This window comes from Mustela nivalis, assembly GCF_964662115.1.
Source record: "Mustela nivalis genome assembly, chromosome: 4".
NCBI lineage: Eukaryota > Metazoa > Chordata > Mammalia > Carnivora > Mustelidae > Mustela > Mustela nivalis.
This window is the reverse complement of record NC_139023.1, coordinates 117,831,213-117,850,679: the sequence shown is the minus strand read 5'-3', so window position 1 is coordinate 117,850,679 and position 19,467 is coordinate 117,831,213. Positions and strand designations below refer to the sequence as shown.

The following is a 19,467-nucleotide window of genomic DNA, read 5'->3' as shown; positions in this document are numbered from 1 at the left end:
GGTTGCATATATTACCTTATCTGTTATTTAACCTGAAAGAAACCAAAATCTATTCCATTTCATTTAAGACTGATTTATGTTCTTTTTTTTTTTTTTCCTTCTAATTCAAACATTATAACCCCAAAGAACTAGTCATTCCTCCCCATTTTTTTACAGGACCCCTACATGCCCTTCCATGATGCTGAATGCTAATCCCATAAATGAAACACCTAGTTAATGATATTGTACATCAGTAATGTTTGAACTCTAGAGTAGTTTCTCTGTGTTTGCTTCTTTGTTTTTTAACCACAAAAACCAGAGGGGGAAGTGTGGGAGCAAGTGGGTTGGGCAGTGGCAAAAAAACCTCATGACACATTACTCCGCCTCCCTGTGTTGGTGGAGAATGTCTGCAGCAGCATTTAAATTCTGGGAGGTCCTGACTGTCAGCAGCAGGAGGAGAAGGCGAGCAAGGCAGCATCATCCAGGACTGGGCTCTCTTCTCAGCCAGCCACAGAGCAAGGTAAGCCCGCACCTCGCTGTCCGAGGCATTCTACTTCATTTCAGGGTGGGAAGGGCAAGTTGTAAGGAAAAGAGCTGAACTGTAAAGCTGTTAAGCAGACTTATGCCGTTTTAGTCTTTTAATTGAGCACGCCAGATGTATTACAGATTTCCTGGAAGAAAGGTAACTGGGAATTTTGAAAGCCAGTCATTTATATAACTCAAAAATGCTTGGAAGTCCTCAAAAGAAGTAAAAGATTTCTTCCAAACAAGAAAAAAAAGAAAAATTCTATGCCCCTTTTGAATGACTATATATATATTATTTTTAATGGGTAGATGGCTGTGGAAGCATTTAAAAGGAAAAGGATCTTTAGTGGCAATGTGAACTAATAATTATGCTATGTTTCAATGATAAAATGTATCCATCCTATTTGCAAGGGAAAAAAACTTTCTGAATATTTCACTTCTGTATTTAGCTGTTAAATTCCTCACCAAGATACCTGTATGACACTATGCAGACTTATTATCATGAATAGAAAAGCTGTTGACTTTTTTCAGTGTTTTGGGTTTTGTTTCAAATTTCTAGAATGCCTTTCTTAAATAACTGAGCATTGAGACAGCTTCATTTTACCCAAGTAGTACCTTTTTAATAATTTAAGTTAAAAATCACACTTAAAATACATGCTGGAAAAGTGAAGAAAGCAAGTTGCTTTCTATAGTTTTATTTTCTCTCTCTTTGTGTTTTTCTTTCCTGAGAAATAAACATTCCAACAGCAGCTTATTGTTTTAATTCAATTACTAATGATCTGTTTTTAGGTTAGGGTAGCTGAGCTGTCACATAGTAATGGTATAATCCCTAGGACTCTAAATCTTTTTTTTTTTTTTTCTTTTAAGATTTTAGTTATTTATTTGTCAGAGAGAGAGCAGAAGCACATGGAGAGCTCCAGGTGGAACAGGCAGAGCAGGAAGAGGGAGAAGCAGGCTCCCTGCTGAGCAAGAAGCCCCATGTGGGACTCCATCCCAGGGCCCTGGGATCATGACCTGAGCCGAAGGCAGGCCCTTAATTGACTGAGCCACCCAGGTGTCCCTGGAATTCTAAATCTTAAAGTTGAATATAGCCTTGTGAGATTCCTCTCTCCCTTGCCTAATAGTGAGAGATGGAGTAAAAAGGAGGCATTACAAATAGCAACTCAAAAGGCCATGGTGATTAAAACATATGTTTTCTCCAAAAAGTAGAAAATATTCTACAGGAAATATATTTTATTTGTAATAATTTTGTAGTGTACTAGCATAAACAGGTATCACCATTTTACCCTACAAAGAAATCAAATATTCCTTACAAAATATTTTGCAGGAAAAATCACCATGAAAATTGCAGTGATTTGCTTTTGCCTCTTAGGCATTGCCTATGCGATTCCGGTGAGTACAACTGAATCTTAAAGGATATTTCTCAAAATAAATAAATTGTGTGCTCCCCTGTGCTAGGAACACATTCACATTGTAATCTCTCTTGATCTTTTCTGTTTCAAAGATTAAGCAGGCCGATTCTGGGAGCTCTGAGGAAAAGCAGGTAAGCATCTTTCAGGTTTATCATGCAGTCAGATGATTTATGCAGCTGCATGAGAGGCACTACATACATATTTGTTGCCATTTTACTTATTTTCATAGTCATGCTTTTAATTAATAAGTATTTATTGACTACCGGCTTTCAACCTAGGCCAGTACTAAGCACAGTTACAGATGGTCACCGACTTAACGACGGTTCCATTTACAATTTTTCAACTTCATCATGGTGGGTGAGCCATATGCATTTAATGGAAACCATACTTCAAATTTTGAATTTAGACCTTTTCCTGGGCTACCGATGTATGGAACAATACTTTCTTGGGATGCTAGGCAACAGTAGTGAGTCACAGCTCCCAATCAGCCAGGCCATCACAAGGGTAAACACCGATATGCTTTCAACCATTCTGTACTCACACGACAATTCCATTTTTCACTCTTAGTATTCAATACATTAAATGAGATGTTCATGACTTTATTATAAAATGGGCTTTGTGTTATGTGCCTTTTGCCCAACTGCCAACTAATGTAAACACTCTGAGCATGTTTAAGCTCATGTTTAAGCCCTAAGAGGGGCTATGATGCCCAGCAGGTTAGGTGTAATAAATCCATCTTTGACCTACCTTATTTTCAGCATGTGATGGGTTTACTGGGACATACCCCCATTGCAAGTTGAGGAGGATCTGTATAGCCTTTAGTAAATACACATTCTTAACACCAAACTAGTTCTTTGGGCCATTATCATTTATGTAAAAGGAATTCTATGAAGTCATATGACTTTTTCTTTCCATGAGTCAACATACTGTACTAGACATAAAAAATTCCATCCTTTGCTTACTGAGTTTAAAATCTGTCTCACACATTGGACAGTTTGTATGATTCATAATATCTCCTAAGATATTGGCTAAGGAACCCATTATAAAAAGAAAGGTTTTTATGCTGTTTGGATCTGTTATGCTTGTCAGCTGACTTTAACAATTTCCTAACCAAACCTAAGATGAAATCAATAGATGTACATGTCCTTCCAAAATGGGTGAAACTGTGCCAGCCAAATAACAAATGGGCATTGTTCTGAGAAGCTCAGGCTAAAAGGCACACAGAGTTCAATCCCAGATAAACAGAATAAAGGCCTGTATAGAGTTGCCTGGGGTCACTGAAAAGAGATTGCTAAATGAAGTCATTAGGAGAACTTTGCTGCATGTGTTTGGATGTGCAACTAGGTAGGTAGAGGCATGTCTGTTTTCCAACTGATTTGAGAAAACAATAGGACAGAAAAATTAACATTTACAGAGAAGATAGAGTTCACACTATATGAGGCAAGAATTGGTGACTTTTTCATAGAATTAATGTGGCACATAAAGCTATAACAGTATAAAATTATTCAGTTCCATTGAGGAGATAAGTGAAGAGCTCAACCTTCCAGCATCCTAGAAATTTAGAGCTAGTCGGAAATATGTGAAAGTTATAAGGCTATCCCTCTGAAGATGAGCATTGTTGTCTGCGAGTGTTACGACTATCAGGGGGTTTTAATCTATTTGTTTTGTTCACCTATATTGTCCTCATGGTACCTTATTTTAAATCATAAATTTAACTTACAAATGCCTTCTCTCTGAGCGCATATTATATGTAGCAGCAGGAAATATATATATTAAATATATATAAATTATAACATATTTACATATCCTCTTTATATATTTTTAAATTTAAAAGAGAGGTGGGGGGAAACTTGGAACTCCTCTAGAACTCTAGTTTCACTTCTTTTAAGGCAAGGAACCCTTTCCTCCAGCAAAAGATTTCAGAGAAGCCCACTATGACACTGCTCCAGTTGGAGCCAGCCCTGGAGAAAAGACCAAGTGCTGCTGACTGGTTGCCTCCCTGCCCCTCCCCCACCCAGTGGCTGGCTGTGAAAGGGACCCATGGAACTGGCCAGGGCTCTCATTCTCAAGGACAGGGAAGGGAAGGGATTGGCTCTGGGTGATACAGCCTATCAGATGACACTTACTCAGAGCGATTTCCATTCTCTGTCCTAGGATAGTCATTTTCCAGATAAATAACTTGGCTAAAGGAAAGACCATTCCACTCACACCTCTGACACCATGGAGCAATGGAACTTCTGTGCCATGATGTTAATATTATAATAATATTATAGTTCTGCATGGTCCACCCAGAACGCAACTAGACACATGTGGCTCCTGAACCCACAACGTAGCTACTGCAACTGAGGAACTGACTTTTTTATTATATTCCATTTTAATTAAATTAAACAACCATATGCTACACGACCGGAGGATACTGTATCAGACAACCAGCCTCAGAGAGTTCCTCCTTGTTCCATAGAGGGAACAGTGAAGATCACCACTAATTAAGGGCACCTCTGCTTTAGACATGCTTTATCTGAGGGGATATTTAAGCTAGTAAGCACAGGACAGGAATGCCCGGTGTCCAGCAGGCACACAATGCCTCATTGAGAAGAGCTAGTCTGCATAGGTTTGAACCCCGACTCTGCCACTTAATTTCTTTGTGGCTGAGTTTCTCTTGATCTATAAAATGGGAATAATGATACCTATCTCACAGGGGGTTGAGAGGATTAAATGAATATTTGTAAATCCCTTTGAAAGGATGCCTGATCTAAGGCAGTACTATATAAGAGTGTATGAAATGAATATGCAGGAGAAAGGAAATGTGAGGTGTCTCAGGCTCTGGTTGACCATAGAGAGGCATATTATACTTATCTATCAAGATCAGTGAAGTACAGTTGTTTTTTCAGTTTATCACTTAGAGATCCTTATGTTTCTTTCTTTAATAATGACAAATATGCAACATTTTTTGTAGCTTTACCACAAATACCCAGGTGCTATAGCTACATGGCTAAAGCCTGACCCATCTCAAAAAGCAGACTTTCCTAGCGCTACAGGTATTTTTAATTTTAACTAATTTTAAGAATTAAATTTCTCACAATTAAAGAACAACAACATTCAGGCCAATTAAACGGATCCTTCCTGCCTGACAGTAAATGTGAGCTTAAGATAGCAATTGATCTGCTTATGTCAGCTTTTCCCCACTTCAAGCCACCCACTTATGAGGCTGAAAAATAAGACCTGCTTTGGATAGCAAAGGCTAACTTTTGAATTAAAATATGAGATATGTTTGATATAAACTGATATGTGTCCCTCCTTCTCCAGTACACTGTGCTCTCTCAAGAAAATGATGATTTTCAACAAAAGGTGAGTCCTCACCGTGAGTCAGAAGCCGTCCATGCCATAGAGAGATGAAAGAAGCCACTCTTTCTCCTAATGACAAGGCCTGAGTTTGATTCCGACAATATTCTATTAGCAAATGTTACAGTAAATTGCCAATTTAAAACCTGCTCCCCAAAAAATGTATTTACTAACCTTTAGAAATACCAGGTTTCATTATCATATGATCTCGCTGATATGAGGAATTTGAGAGTCAGCACAGGGGGCTATTGGGGGTAAGGAGGGAAAAAATGAAACAAGATGGGATTGGGAGGGAGACAAACCATAGGAGACTCTTAATCTCAGGAAACAAACCGAAGGCTGCTGGGGGGTTGAGAGGGAGGGATAGGGTGGCTGGGTGAAGGACATTGGGGAGGGTATGTACTATGGGGAGTGCTGTGAATTGTGTAAGACTGATGATTCACAGACCTGTGCCCCTGAAGCAAATAATACACTATATGTTAATTAAAAAAAAAAAGAAAAGAAAGAAATACCAGGTTTCTTCAGATAAGTTTAGTGTAGCAGGAAATGTTTACTAATGTCTGTTATTTGAAATAGTAAGCCTCTTAACATTTTCTTTAAGGTATTTTGTAAATGTCTTATCTACTATCTGATAAGCATCGAATAATGCCTAGGAAAGCCAAGATTTTAATCTCAGGGGAACATTTCTGTTCCTAAACATAATGGTTTAGGTGACAGCTATTGTTTTTTATTAAGACTATTGATATATTTGCTAAACAAAGAGATAAGTTAAATTTGTTCTCCTTAACATCTGTTTAAATATGCAAAGAATTTCTAACTAGGAAAGTTAGATAAATAATCCAGTTTATTTGCTAATCAGAAGTTTAATAGATATTCAATGATTAATTTGGTTGACAGCTTTGAGTTGCAGTTGACAGACAAGCATAATGGAGTCACCTCTTGCTTATGCATGCTGATAAGGGGGTGGTTTTAGGTTTTAGTATATGCATTAATACATGGATGCTCCAATCTCCTGAGAATTATCATTTCAAATAAAAAGTAATATCACAATTATGTATCTGTATTCATTTCATCATTGAATTTGGTAATTTAAATAATATCTAATATGAATAAGGAAAAGCAATGTTATCCATGGAAACATTATACTCACATATATGGCTTGAAAATGTCTATGAAAGTAATTATTTGTGGAAGAGCAAGAAAAATACCTCAGATTATGATTCCATTCATCCTGGTGTTAAAAAAGAAGTTGGAAGATACTCACTTTGCTCCTAGAAACCACTGAATACACTGTTGCGAATGCAAAGATTCTGAAACCAAATTAGTCTGTAAGACAAATGCACCAGGAAAGACTAAGGGAAAATAAAAAACTATTACCCCAATTTTTCTGGCCATCTTGTTTTTCAGACCCTCTCAAGCAAGTCCGATGAAAGCCATGAAGATGTGGATGACGATGACAGAGATGATGTGGACAGTCAGGATTCTGTGGATTCCGATGACGTAGATGATGACTCTAAGCAGTCTGATGAGTCTGACGAAGTGGTCACTGATTTTCCCACTGACATTCCAGCAACCCAATTTTTCACTCCATCTGTCCCCACAAGAGACTCAAATGATGGCCGAGGTGATAGTATGGCTCATGGACTGAGGTCCAGATCGAAGATGTCCCACACATATGAAGTCCAGGTAAATCCTTAAACAGACACAGACGATGACTTGAGCCCTATTCTAGGAAACCAGAGTGTGTCTATTCACATTCATTTATTCATTCATTCATTCAGTAGGAATTATTAATTTATGACTTTTTAAAGTTTTTTAAAAATTATTTATTGTAGAGAGAGAGCAGGAGGAGGGGAAGGGGGGGGGGAGACGGACACATAGACTCCACCCTGAGCTCACAACCTGAGCCAAAATCAAGAGTCTGGCGCTAAACCGACTGAGCCACCCAAGTGCCTCTAATTTATGACTATTGAACACGAAACATTTTTTCATTTGGTGATTTTACATTTAAGTTCATGCAATTTCTCCCTACTTTTGTCTCTCAATAACAATGATCTTTTCCCAAATCCTGGCTCTAAAGCATTTTATTCTATTCACTTTTTTAGATTAAAGAAAACAACTTTGGAAAACAGCAACTATTTTCACAATATAATGGTCATGCTTTGAAGTTAAATACCTGAGATGAACTGTAGGGTTGCAAATTTTGTTTAATCCATAGTTGAAGGATCTGAATTTGACACATAGCCTTGCCACTTACTAATCGTTTTACTCTTTCACTTTTTTCACTTTCCCTTTATGTAAAACAGAGATCATGAGACCTACATCATAGTCTTTATCATATGCATAATTGATGTATCTATTAAACTAAAGGAGATGAATATGTGAAAAGACTCGGTTAAAAACAAAGTAACACGCTAGTCCTGTTTTCTGCTGCAGCCAAATTTAGACAATTTTCAGTATAATTGGTCTAAAAGTTAGAAAGCAGAATTAGACTGTCCCCATCCTTGGTTCTTCATTTAATTCTTCTTCCATTTGTTCTGTGATTCAGTATCCTGATTCTACAGAGGAGGACTTGACATCACTTGTGAAAAGTGAGAGTACGGAAGAGGACTTCAATGCTGACCTTCTTTCCCAGACAGTGCAAGGAACTTCTGACAGGGACAGCCACGCAAAACACAGTCAGGAAACCAGTCAGATGGATGACCATAGTATGGAAACCAAGGACCGCAGGCAAACCAGGGAGTATAAGCTGAGAGCAAGTGATGAGAGCAGTAAGCATTCCCAGGAGACTGGTAGTCAGGAAAATTCTGAAGTCAGCAGTGAACTCAGCATCTATATTGTTAAGAGCCACGAAAATGAGCAAGTCCTAGACTCCGGGAGTGTGGAAGAAGATAAGCACCTGGAATTTCACATCTCTCATGAACTAGACAGTGCATCTACTGAGGTCAATTAGATGGAGAAAATGAAATTTCTTACTCTGCTTTTAGTAAAAAGAAAAAATACACTGTAGCAGGATGGGAGACAATATGAAATGCTTATTTCTCAGCTTAGTTGGTGAAGGTATATGTATATGGATCTGGAAAGAGATACCAGTTTTGATCATTAGTTTAGTGTGTGGCTTCATGGTAACAGCCTTGTAAACTAAAAGCTTCAGGGTTTGGTCTATGTTCTTTTCATAGAAGAAACGCAAGCTGTCACTGCATTGTAATGTTTGCTCTTCTTTTATGAATAGAAATTTATGTAGAAACAAACAAAATACTTTTACACACTTATAAAAAGAGAATATAAAACTTTACGTCACTATAACATTTCTTTTTTAAATTAGTATATATTTGGTTGTGATTATTTTTGTGTGTGTGTGTGAATAAATCTTAGTCTCAGATATAATGAGTTTAGTGGTATCTTTTTCTTTTTTTCTTTTTCTTTTCCTCTTTTTATTTTCCCACAACTTTATTGAAATATAAATGATTTATAACATTGTGTAAGTGTAAAGTATAGCACATGACGATTTGATATACTCGTACTGAAAATGATCACCACCATTGCACTAGCTAACACCTCTAACTTGTCACTTTCTCAGTCCTGTTACATAACCATCATTTCTTTTTTGTGCTGAGAGCATTCAAGATATACTGTCTTAGCAATCTCTTACTACTTTAGTGAACCGACTAAGCTTAGTAGAGAGCGATCTGGGGTTTGACGGTTCAACCGTACAGATTCTGGCTGAGTTAAAGTTCCTAGTTACAGAAAGAGAATTCAAGTTGGGGTTGATATTGAGCCAGAAATCCTCCAACCATGCTGGACTCTTTAACGCAGGAAAACACCTTTTTCTCATTTTTACAAAGCTGATATAAAAGCTAACGAAATCCTAGCTGCAATCACAAATCAATTTTATTGTTTTTCATCACTCATCATTAATTTGCTCAGTAAATCTATTGCTTTTTTGTCCTTGGATGAAAATTTGATAGGTCCCATAGCAGTTTTTTCCCTAGCTATTTTGATCAACCTTAGATAATAAGCAGTCCTCTTGTATTGGAAAATTTTAAAATGCAGTTTCAGGTAATAAGCAAGACTTTCAATTTCATTCAAAACTGAAAGTTCTAGAAGCCTGAAGTGGGACAAGAATCTTTACTTCCATGTCTTACTCCTCTGCTCTTTCTAAAACTAGAAATTTCACTTGGAAATTTTAAAATTCTCTATTAAGTAACTTTTAGGACAAAAAGGGAAAAATTAAGGGGCAGATTTTCTTAAAAAGAATCATAATGAAAACACAGAATCAATTGATTATAGTTAAATCAGTGATCACAGAAAAGCCATGGTCTTAAATTCCTGCAGCAACAAGCACATTAAAAAATGAAAATAAAGAGGCGCCTGGGTGGCCCAGGGGTTTAAGCCTCTGCCTTCAGCTCAGGTCATGGTCTCAGGCTCCTGGGATCGATACCCGCATCTGGCTCTCTGCTCAGCCGAGAGCCTGCTTCCCTCTCTCTCTCTCTCTCTCTCTCTGCCTGCCTCTCTGCCTACTGGTGATTTCTGTCTGTCAAATAAATAAATAAATCTTTAAAAAGAAAAGAAATAAATTGAGCTCCCATCTTAAAAATTAAAAGAACAAGTAAAAAAAAAAAAAGTAGAGAAAATAAGTAAAACAAAATAAAAGGAAAGGAAGGAAATAATAAATTTAAAAGCAAAAGTAATGAGGCAGAGAAGAGAAAAATAGTAGAAACTAATAAATGAAAATGCTAGCTTTTTGTAAAAACAACAACAGCAAAATAGATAAACCTTTAACTCACCTAGTAAAGGAAGGAAGGCAGAAAAAAACAAGAAATACAAGCAAGAAGATAACCAATGACACTGGTAAGTTTTTAAATATTAAAAGAGACTACTTTACACAACTCCATACAAATAAAATGGAAGACCTAAGTAAGTTGGATTATTTTCTAAGAAAATACAACTTATCACCATTGGTCTTGCTATATGTAGAAAGTATAAATAGACAGATTTCCATAGAGGAAAGAGAAAAAGTTACCAAGAAACTAACTATAAAGACCAGATCCAAATGATTTTACAGGGAAATTCTATGAAAACTTCAAAGACCAGAAAAGCCCAATCCCATTTAAATTGTAGCACAGAGGAAAACTCTCAAATGATCTCTAAGAAACAAATATATTCTGACACCCACACCTGGTTAGATTACAAAAACACGCACACAACATGAAAATTATAAAGCAGTCTTACTCATGACTAGCAACGGAACAATTCTAAATAAAACGTCAGCAAACAGAATCTAAAATCAAGTTTAAAGACTGCCTCATAATCAAGAGGGGCTCATCCCCAGACAATGAAGCTTCAATATTTGTAAATTCATTCCTATAGTTCATCATGTAGTTAGATCTAAGAACAAAGATGTTATGCAACTAGATAGATGTAGAGATGACAAAAAGGACTTTGCGTTAATGAGCTTTTACCAGGATGAAAATAGTGAGTAATTAACAGCCCCAACAGCTCAGTGACTTACAGGGTCGAATACTTTTCTTGTTCTCACTCACCAGTCTGTGGGTTATCAGGGATGCTTATGCTTCCGGCTTCAGGATGGACTCAGGTCTGCGCCCCATGCTTCTCCATTTGAGATCAGCAACCATCAGGGGCCTTTCAGATGGTAGAGGTGGAAATACAAGAGGGGTGAGCAGAAACATAGGCTGTTTCAGACTCTGAACTTGACACACTACAACTATTGATCATTTAAAGCAAGCCACATGCTCACACCCAAAACCAGTATACAGGTGAAGTATTCTCTCCCAACAATAAATCATGATAGAAGAAGGGAAAAAAGAAACAACTGTGAACACATAGTAAAATGTAGCACAGCCTTTGACAAATTTCAACACTCATTCTTAATTTCAGAAAAATAACATAAAAATTAAGATACACTTTCTTAACACAATTAAATATTTTATACCTCAGTTTAAAAACCAGCATCCTACTTAATGGAGAAAACATTTTCATTAAGATCAAGGACAAAGCAGTTATGTCCTCTGATGTCCTCTATGTCCTTTGATATACTTTGATATGTAGCAAAGTATTAGAGATAAGTTAATAATCATAAACATTCAGATGCATAAAACTTGAGAAAGATGAGATATAAATTATATCTCTATGTAGATCATGTAATACTACACTTAGAAAACAAAGAATCAGTACTAAAGATAACAATTTCTGTAAAGTACCATAATAATAAAGTTTACCTGAAACATATACATAAAAATGCAAACAGTAACCACTTAAAAGATACAATGTCAGGGGCGCCTGGGTGGCTCAGTGGGTTAAGCCGCTGCCTTCGGCTCAGGTCATGATCTCAGGGTCCTGGGATCGAGTCCCACATTGGGCTCTCTGCTCAGCAGGGAGCCTGCTTCCCTCTCTCTCTCTCTCTCTGCCAGCCTCTCTACCTACCTGTGATCTCTCTCTGTCAAATAAATAAATAAAATCTTTAAAAAAAAGTAAATAAATAAAATAAAAGATACAATGTCATTCAATATAGAAACAAAAAAGGATAAAACACTTAAGGAAATGTGCCAAAACTATATTAGAAAAACTTCAGTAAGTGAAAAGGCTAAAAAAAAAAGCTTGAAGCTAAAAAAGGCTTGAAGAAATCGAAAGACATCATTTGTTCTCATATAAAACAACTCAACACCATAAAGATGACAATCCTCTCCAAGTAATACATAAATGTGATTCCAATTAAAATAAAGGTAAACTTTTTCCTAGAGTGATGCAAGCTAATTCTAAAGTTTATATGGAAAAATAAATATGTAATAATGGAAGAAAAAATCCTGAAAAATAAAAGCTATAAGAGAGGACTAGCCCTAACACATATTAAATCAGACTATAAAGCCTCTCTAATAAAAACACTGTGGTACGGGCAAACAAATAGAGTGGGAAGGGAATAGAAATTCCAAAAATAGACCCAAATATATATGGAAACTACTAGAGGGCATCCAAGATAATTTGGGGGAAAAAATGGACTTTTAAATAAATGGTGTTGAGTGACTGGATATTCATTTGGAAAAAAGGTAAAATTGGATCCATATCTCACACTACACAACAGAAGAATCTCCAAATAGACCAGAGATGTAAATTTAAAAGGAAACTATAAAAACAATAGAGAAATACGTGAAGGAGTTACTTTATAACTTGGGTGTGGGGAAGCTTTCCTAACTATGGGAAGACTCAATCCCACATCACCTGCTATAAACTGAATGTTCATGTCCCTCCAAAATTTGTAATTTGGAACCTAATCCCCTAAAACAAGGGTGTTAGTGTCAGGGACTTTGGGAAGTGACTAGGTCATGAGAGTGCAGTTCTCACTAATGGGATCAGTGTCCTTAGAAGAGAGACCCCAAGAGTTCCCTGGCCCCTTCCACCATGGGAGGTCCCAGTAAGAAGATGGCTGTCTATGAACCAGGAAGCAGGCTGTTACCAGACACCAACTCTATGGAGGCCTTGATCTTGAATTTCTCAGCCTCCAGAACAGTGAGAAATAAGTGTCTGTTGTTTATATAAAGCAGCAGGTCTTTTTGGTATTTTTGTTATGGTAGCTCAAACAAGCTAAGACACCCCGATTCTTGAACTCATCATTAGTGGGCTGCCCCTTGGGCTCCCATTATATTTGCTTCATTTGCCACTTCATCACAATCAGCCACAGGCGATAGCTTTATTAATTATACTGTCCCTGCCTGCCATAGAATACAAGCATCCCATTTCCTCCTGGCAAGCAGCTCCACACTGGACTCAAAGCCAAGGACATTCCAGGTTAGTCCAATGAATCCTCAAAACTAAGGTTCAGACTTCGTGAGAGAGAATGGCTGGTAGCCCAGGGGATGGCAGAGAAGTTTGTCACGTTATCCTGGGCCGTAGCCGGTTTATAGCTGGCGGGTGGACGCTGGTCAAAACGGGACACGTCCCATTGGGGCACCGGGAGGCTGAGGCTGGCAAGCAGGAAACCATGCACCACGACTGCAGAGCAAGAAGTCAGGAAGGAGTCAGGAAAGCTCACCAGAGAGTGAGGGACCCTGGGTGTTCTTGTGTTGGCCTAGGGGCGGACCCATTGAAACAGCAGAGAGATAGGACACAGACAGCAAGAGCCCATTTCCTGCAGCGTCCCTCCAGTGCCATCTACTGACAACGCTGACCATCATTCCAGCTGGCCCTGTGCACAGGTCTGATGCCAGTACCATGAAGCAGGACAGCAGGAAACTGACAGGTGTCACAGGTGGGTAAAAAAGCTGATTCCCACTCCTTGGGCAAAACGAGTAAAAAATGGGCTTGGGAAATCTCTTTAACGATAGAATGCAAGGAAGCCCTCAAAGACAAAAGAGGGTCATAACCAAAGGACCAAAACCAAACTTGAAGGGGATTTTCATTCAGCAAAACTGGAGGGATGTGAGAATAAAAAGAATAATGGCAATAATGAATTATAACAAATTAAATGTTTTTCTTAGTTTCACTGCTACATAGTGATACTATACGAGAGGGCATAAAAGAAGGAAAGGTCTTCTTTACAGAGAAATGCCAGGTAATAGTAAATGTAGAAGGAATGATAAAATTAGAAAATCAACTTGCAACCCACAGTATAATATTGACTCGGGGAATGACCACTAATGAGTGTTAAAATAATTGCACAAAAGGTTATTGGCAACAGAATATTCACCTTGTCCAAGAAGATCACCTCCATGAATTAGTGATTCCAAAAGAAGATGCTTCTAACTAGAGAGTTTTGGTGGTCGTCATCTTCATCCAGTAATCAAACTTAGCTTCACAAATGGGATGACTCGACATTTGCTTCCTAATGTTACACAGTAAGAAACACACAACATCCCCTATGAAACGTTTTTGTAAAAAGATGTTTAACAGAATCAAGTCCTAGGAAAACAAGCAAACCCAGACATTGAGTTACTCAATGATACGACTGGCCTGAACTTTCTAAAAAGTTTCCAGATGAAATAAAGGACACAGTTATATTTGAATGTCAGATAAACAACAAAATCTTCTTTTAGCGTAAGCATGGTATGTATTATACTAAAGTATGAGTCATTATTTATCTGATATTCAAATTAACTGTATTTTTATTTTTTAAATCTTTCAACCCTAGAAAAAAAGGGTGTTAGCTTATTTAGATTAAAAGCCTAAAGAGGCATAACCAAGGACAAAACATGAACTTTGACTGGCACCTGGACTGAAAAAGAAACAAGACTATAAAACACATTTGGGGACAGTTATGACAATGGGAATATACACAGTATGTTAGATGATATTGCAGAATTACAGTTAATTTTCTTAAGTGTGATCATGGCATCATATTTATGAAATGAATGTCCTTGTTCTTCAGAAATATTTAGGAGTAATGTGCCATGGCTTTTGTAATTTGCTTTCTGATGATTCAGAAAACACAGGTTACACAAGGAGAGAGAAACTAATGTGGCAAAATGTATTATTCTTTCAACTTTTCTCAAGGTTTGGAAATGTTCCCAAAATTGGGAGTAGAAAGAAAGGGCTGGCAGAATACAAGAATGTATGATAAATAATGTCCTTAAAATAATGTCTCATCCATTAATATAAAAGTCTCAGAGCAATTCCTTTATGGTTCACTTCTTATATAAAATCAAGAAGAAAGAATTAATACATTTTTACAACAACAAAAAATAATGTTTAAATTATGACCCGTCACCTAGTATCTCCTAATGATCCTGTAGCTGCTGACTTCAGATGCAATCTGACAATATTTTCATCCTTTTTCCATGTTGGTAGTAGTATAACCTAACCATGATTCGGAGTCCTTTTTTACTGGTCGCTGGCATGGCCTCTTCCCCTCTCCCACACCTAATATTTCAGGCTTCTAGTAACAGTGGCTCCAAAGATTGTTTGATTGCAATTATAATAGTAACAACAAAACTTCCCTGTGCGTTAGTGTTGCCTGTGCAGCAGGGGAGAAGCAAATAATTAAAATAAGCAGTTCTGGGGCGCCTGGGTGGCTCAGTGGGTTAAGCCGCTGCCTACAGCTCAGGTCATGATCTCAGGGTCCTGGGATCGAGTCCCGCATCGGGCTCTCTGCTCGGCAGGAAGCATGCTTCCCTCTCTCTCTCTCTCTCTCTGCCTGCCTCTCCATCTACTTGTGATTTCTCTCTGTCAAATAAATAAATAAAATCTTTAAAAATAAATAAATAAAATAAAATAAGCAGTTCTGTTCTTGATCTGTACTGAGCATGCAGAAAAGGACTTAAAAACGCTGTTTTGCAGAGGAAGAAAGAACTATCTTCTACAGCACAACATCATGAGGCAATTTTTTATGCTTCCTCAATTTAGTGAATTCCCATATTGAAGTATTATGAATTATGTTCTCCACTTGCAACACCCAGACCCAAAGCACACACTGTGTAACATGTTACATGTTCAATTGCAATATTGTTCCCTGCAGTCTCTTTGACTTGACCTCTTTTATTCCAGATACCATAAAAACTTATGTCTGACTAGTGTGGTTATTTTAATCTGAAGTGCAGCTACACATTGCATATTAGATCCCAATCTCTAGATGCCCCCACCCCCAAGATGCAAACAAATCTGGGAGAACTATGTGGCTGAATATACTCATCTGGTCAAATTGAAAGGATAGGTTGGCAACCAAACAGGCAAAAGACCAGTTGCCTCTGAGGAACCAACCACCAAAAGAATGTGGGGCAGACCTAAAGAAAAATCCAAAAGGTGCCCTGAGTATTACTAATATTGTTTATAACATATCAAGGTACTACTTTGAAGTTATTATTTAGAAATTAATTTGAAGTTATTATTTAGAAATTATTGAGTAAAAGTACAGAAGTTTTGCATGGAAATAATACATCCGATTTCTTGAGGGGAGGCCTCACCTTAGTAAAGCTCAAATACCTGACTTTCCCCATACATCACCTTCTTCCTCATTCCAGACACTAATGATGGAGAGGAAGGGGATTAAGAGCTGATGCTGACATGTTCTTCTAAAGAAGGCCCTCATTGTTTCAGTCTGGTCAGGCTGCTATAACGAAAATACCACAAGCGGATGGTTAATAAAGAACAGAAATTTGTTTTTCATAGTTCTGAAGCCTGGGAAATCCAAGATCTTGGTGCAAGAAGGTTTGATGTCTAGTGAAAGCTCACTTTCTGGTTCATAGACAGTCATCTTTTGCTGTGTCCTCATGGGATGAAAGGGACTGGCGATCCCTCTGGAACTTCTTTTATAAGGTTATTCTGGGCTGTGCCCTCTTGATCTAACCATGTCCCAAAGCCCCGCTTCTTAATACCATCACATCGGGGTTAGGACTTCAACATATGAATCTGGGCAAGGAGAGGGGCACACAAAGAGTTAGTCTACAGCACCTACCTTCCAGCCTTAAACCATTTGGAAATGCACCAAAACACAAGCAGACTCTTCTTGGCAGTGCTTCCAGAGCCCCTCTGGAGCTGTCAAAACAGTGAGCAAATCTACCTCAAAAAAACCGACAAACAAGAGCAAAACAAACTGAATGTCCCTTTACATCACTTCTATCCAACATAGCACTGGAAGTTCTAGTCATTGCAATAAGGAAAAAATAAATTAAATTAGATTTTAAAAGGTAAAAAGCACACAAATTAGAAAAGAAAAAATAAAACTATTTTTAGACATGATTCTGTATGTAAAGAATTCTGAGAAACCTACAAAACATTCCTAGAACTAAACAATGAGTCCAATAACATTGTGGGATTCAAGATCAGCAGAGAAAAATCAACTGAATTCTTATATTTGACAATGAACAAGGTAAAACCAAAATTAAAATGATGTCATTTAAACTTGCTAAAAAAAAAAGTGAAATGTTTAGGTATAAATCTAAGAAAATAGGTATAAGATCTGTATGATAAAAGTTATAAAATGGTGATTAAAAAGAAACACACACACAAAGATACTTGGGAATTCACACCATGCAATAGCAAAAAAACCCCCAAACAATCCAATTAAATACTTGGCAATTCACCCCATGCAATAGCAAAAACAAAACAAAACAACAAAAACAACAACAAAAAACCCCCCAAACAATCCAATTAAAAATGGACAGGAGACTAAATAGACATTCTTCCAAAGAAAACATACAGATAGCCAACTAGGATGTGAAAAGGTGCTCAACATCACTAATTATCAAGAGAATGTAAATCAAAACTACAAGGAGATATTACCTCATACCTGTTAGAATGGCTATTATCAAAAAGACAAGAGATACCAAGTGTTGGCAAGAATATGGAGAAAAGAGAACTCTTGGGTACTATTGGTAAAAATGTAAATTGGTGCAGTGGCTAGGGAAAACAGGATGGAGGCTCCTCAAAAAATTAAAAATAGAGCTACCATATGACCTAGCAATTCTACTTCTGGGTATTTAGCCAAATGAAGTTTGGATAGAGAAGTTTGGATAAGGAAGTGATTTATCCAAAATCACTAATGATTCATCAGAAAGATAAAACAATTGTAAATATCCACTCATCATTGGAGCACTTAAACATTTAAAACAAATATGAACAAAGAAGAACAAACAAATAAATATCAGTGAAACAACTGTAGAGGATTTCATACTCCACATTCAACAATGGATACATCATCAGACAGAAAATCAAAAAGGAAATGATGGGCTTGTATAACATATAGAACAAATGAATCTAACAGACATTTATAGAACATTACTTTCAACAGCAGCCGAATATATATTCTTTTCAAGCACGTTCTTCAGATAGACTGTATGTTGGGCCACAATACAACCCTTAACAAATTTAGGAAGACTGAAATGATATCAATCTTTTCTAATCATGATGGTACAAAACTAGAGATCAGTAGCAGAAGGAAAGCTGGAATATTCACAAATATATGGAAATTAAACAACACACTCTTCAACAATTTATGAGTCAAAGAAGAAATTAAAGGTAAAATCAGAAAGAATCTTGAAATGGAGTGGCAACATGGCAAAACTTAAAGGATCCAATAAAAGCAATTTTAAGTAGGGAGTTTATAACAAGAATGCTTGGATTAAGAAAAAAGAAAGCTCTCAGATAAACAACCTAACTTTACACCTCAAGGGACTAGAAAAAACTAAGCCAAAATTAGCAGAATAAAAGAAATAAGAAAGGTTAGAGCAGAAATGAATGAAATAATGAGTAGGTGGCAATAGAAAAGTTAACAAAATTGTATTTGTTCTTTGAAAAGATAAAATCAACAAACCTTTCATTAGACCGACAGAAGGAGAGAGAAAAGACTCAAATAAATAAGACTATAAGTGAAACTATAAATGAAATGAAAAGGGGGACATTAAAACTACAGGAATGTGAAGGATCATAAGACACTATTATCAACAACTTTACGCCAATGAATTGGATAAACTGGAAGAAATGGATATATACTTAGAAACATGCAACCTACCAAGCCTGAATCATGAAGAAATAGACAATGTGAACTGTTCGATGACAAGTAAGGACATTGAATTAATAATCAAAAATCTCCCAACAACCACAATAACAACAACAACAACAACAACAACAACAACAAAAACCCAGGCCGAAATGGCTCTGTGGCTCTAAGGCCAAGTTCTAATACCAATCTTTCTCAAACTCTTCCAAAATATTGAAGAGAAGGGAACACTTCCAAAGTCATTTTACAAGGCCAGTGTTACTATAATAACAGATATATGTCATTACACATTTGTCCAAACCGACAGAGGTACAACACCAAGAGTGAACTCTCATGTAAACTGTAGACTCTGAGTGATTATGTTGTGTTCATGTGGGCTCATCAGACATAACCAATGTACCAATCTGGTGGGAAATGTTGATAATGGGGAAAACCATGCATGCAGGGGACAGGGAGTACATGGAAAACCTCTGTACCTTTCCCTCAATTTTGTGTGAATGTAAAACTGCTTTTAAAAAACAGTCTTTAAATATGGGGGAGGGAATAGTAGTGAAAAATTGTAGCATATCATCTAAGGTCACTTAGATTCAATTAGGAAACAGATAGCATACTCAACCAGCTGATCTGACTAGGAGTTATATAGAATGGGCCAGTTTTTATTCTAGGCTAATTTGGCCCCACAACTGAGGCATTATCTTCCTGAGTCTTCTACTCAGTGCCCCATCTATTATAAACTTTCCCCTCTTTGGATGTTGAGAACTAGAA

The 19,467-nt window shown here is 37.1% G+C and overlaps 1 protein-coding gene and 1 long non-coding RNA gene across 2 annotated transcripts; one reads left to right on the top strand and one right to left on the bottom strand.

Moving 5' to 3' along the window:
- Positions 1 to 366: 366 nt before the first annotated feature.
- Positions 367 to 8,645, top strand: SPP1 (secreted phosphoprotein 1). The gene is made up of 6 exons (XM_082726618.1): positions 367 to 499; positions 1,832 to 1,896; positions 2,009 to 2,047; positions 5,223 to 5,264; positions 6,666 to 6,944; positions 7,807 to 8,645. Exons 2-6 carry the CDS (start codon positions 1,843 to 1,845, stop codon positions 8,209 to 8,211), a joined length of 819 nt encoding a protein of 272 aa, XP_082582744.1. The 5' UTR covers positions 367 to 499; positions 1,832 to 1,842; the 3' UTR covers positions 8,212 to 8,645.
- On the bottom strand, positions 8,043 to 16,740 carry LOC309862598. Its single transcript, XR_014310602.1, has 2 exons — positions 16,660 to 16,740; positions 8,043 to 10,901 (listed from the first exon to the last, which is right to left on the bottom strand). It is a non-coding gene; the product is annotated as an uncharacterized lncRNA (long non-coding RNA).
- Positions 16,741 to 19,467: the final 2,727 nt, after the last annotated feature.

What these genes read in the sequence shown, in the direction of transcription:
- SPP1 (XM_082726618.1), top strand. Translation starts at nt 1,843, where the DNA reads ATGAAAATTGCAGTGATTTGCTTTTGCCTCTTAGGCATTGCCTATGCG. An exon ending in GCATTGCCTATGCGATTCCG is followed by an intron (nt 1,897 to 2,008) that starts GTGAGTACAACT and finishes TCTGTTTCAAAG; the next exon opens with ATTAAGCAGGCCGATTCTGG. An exon ending in ATGATGATTTTCAACAAAAG is followed by an intron (nt 5,265 to 6,665) that starts GTGAGTCCTCAC and finishes CTTGTTTTTCAG; the next exon opens with ACCCTCTCAAGCAAGTCCGA.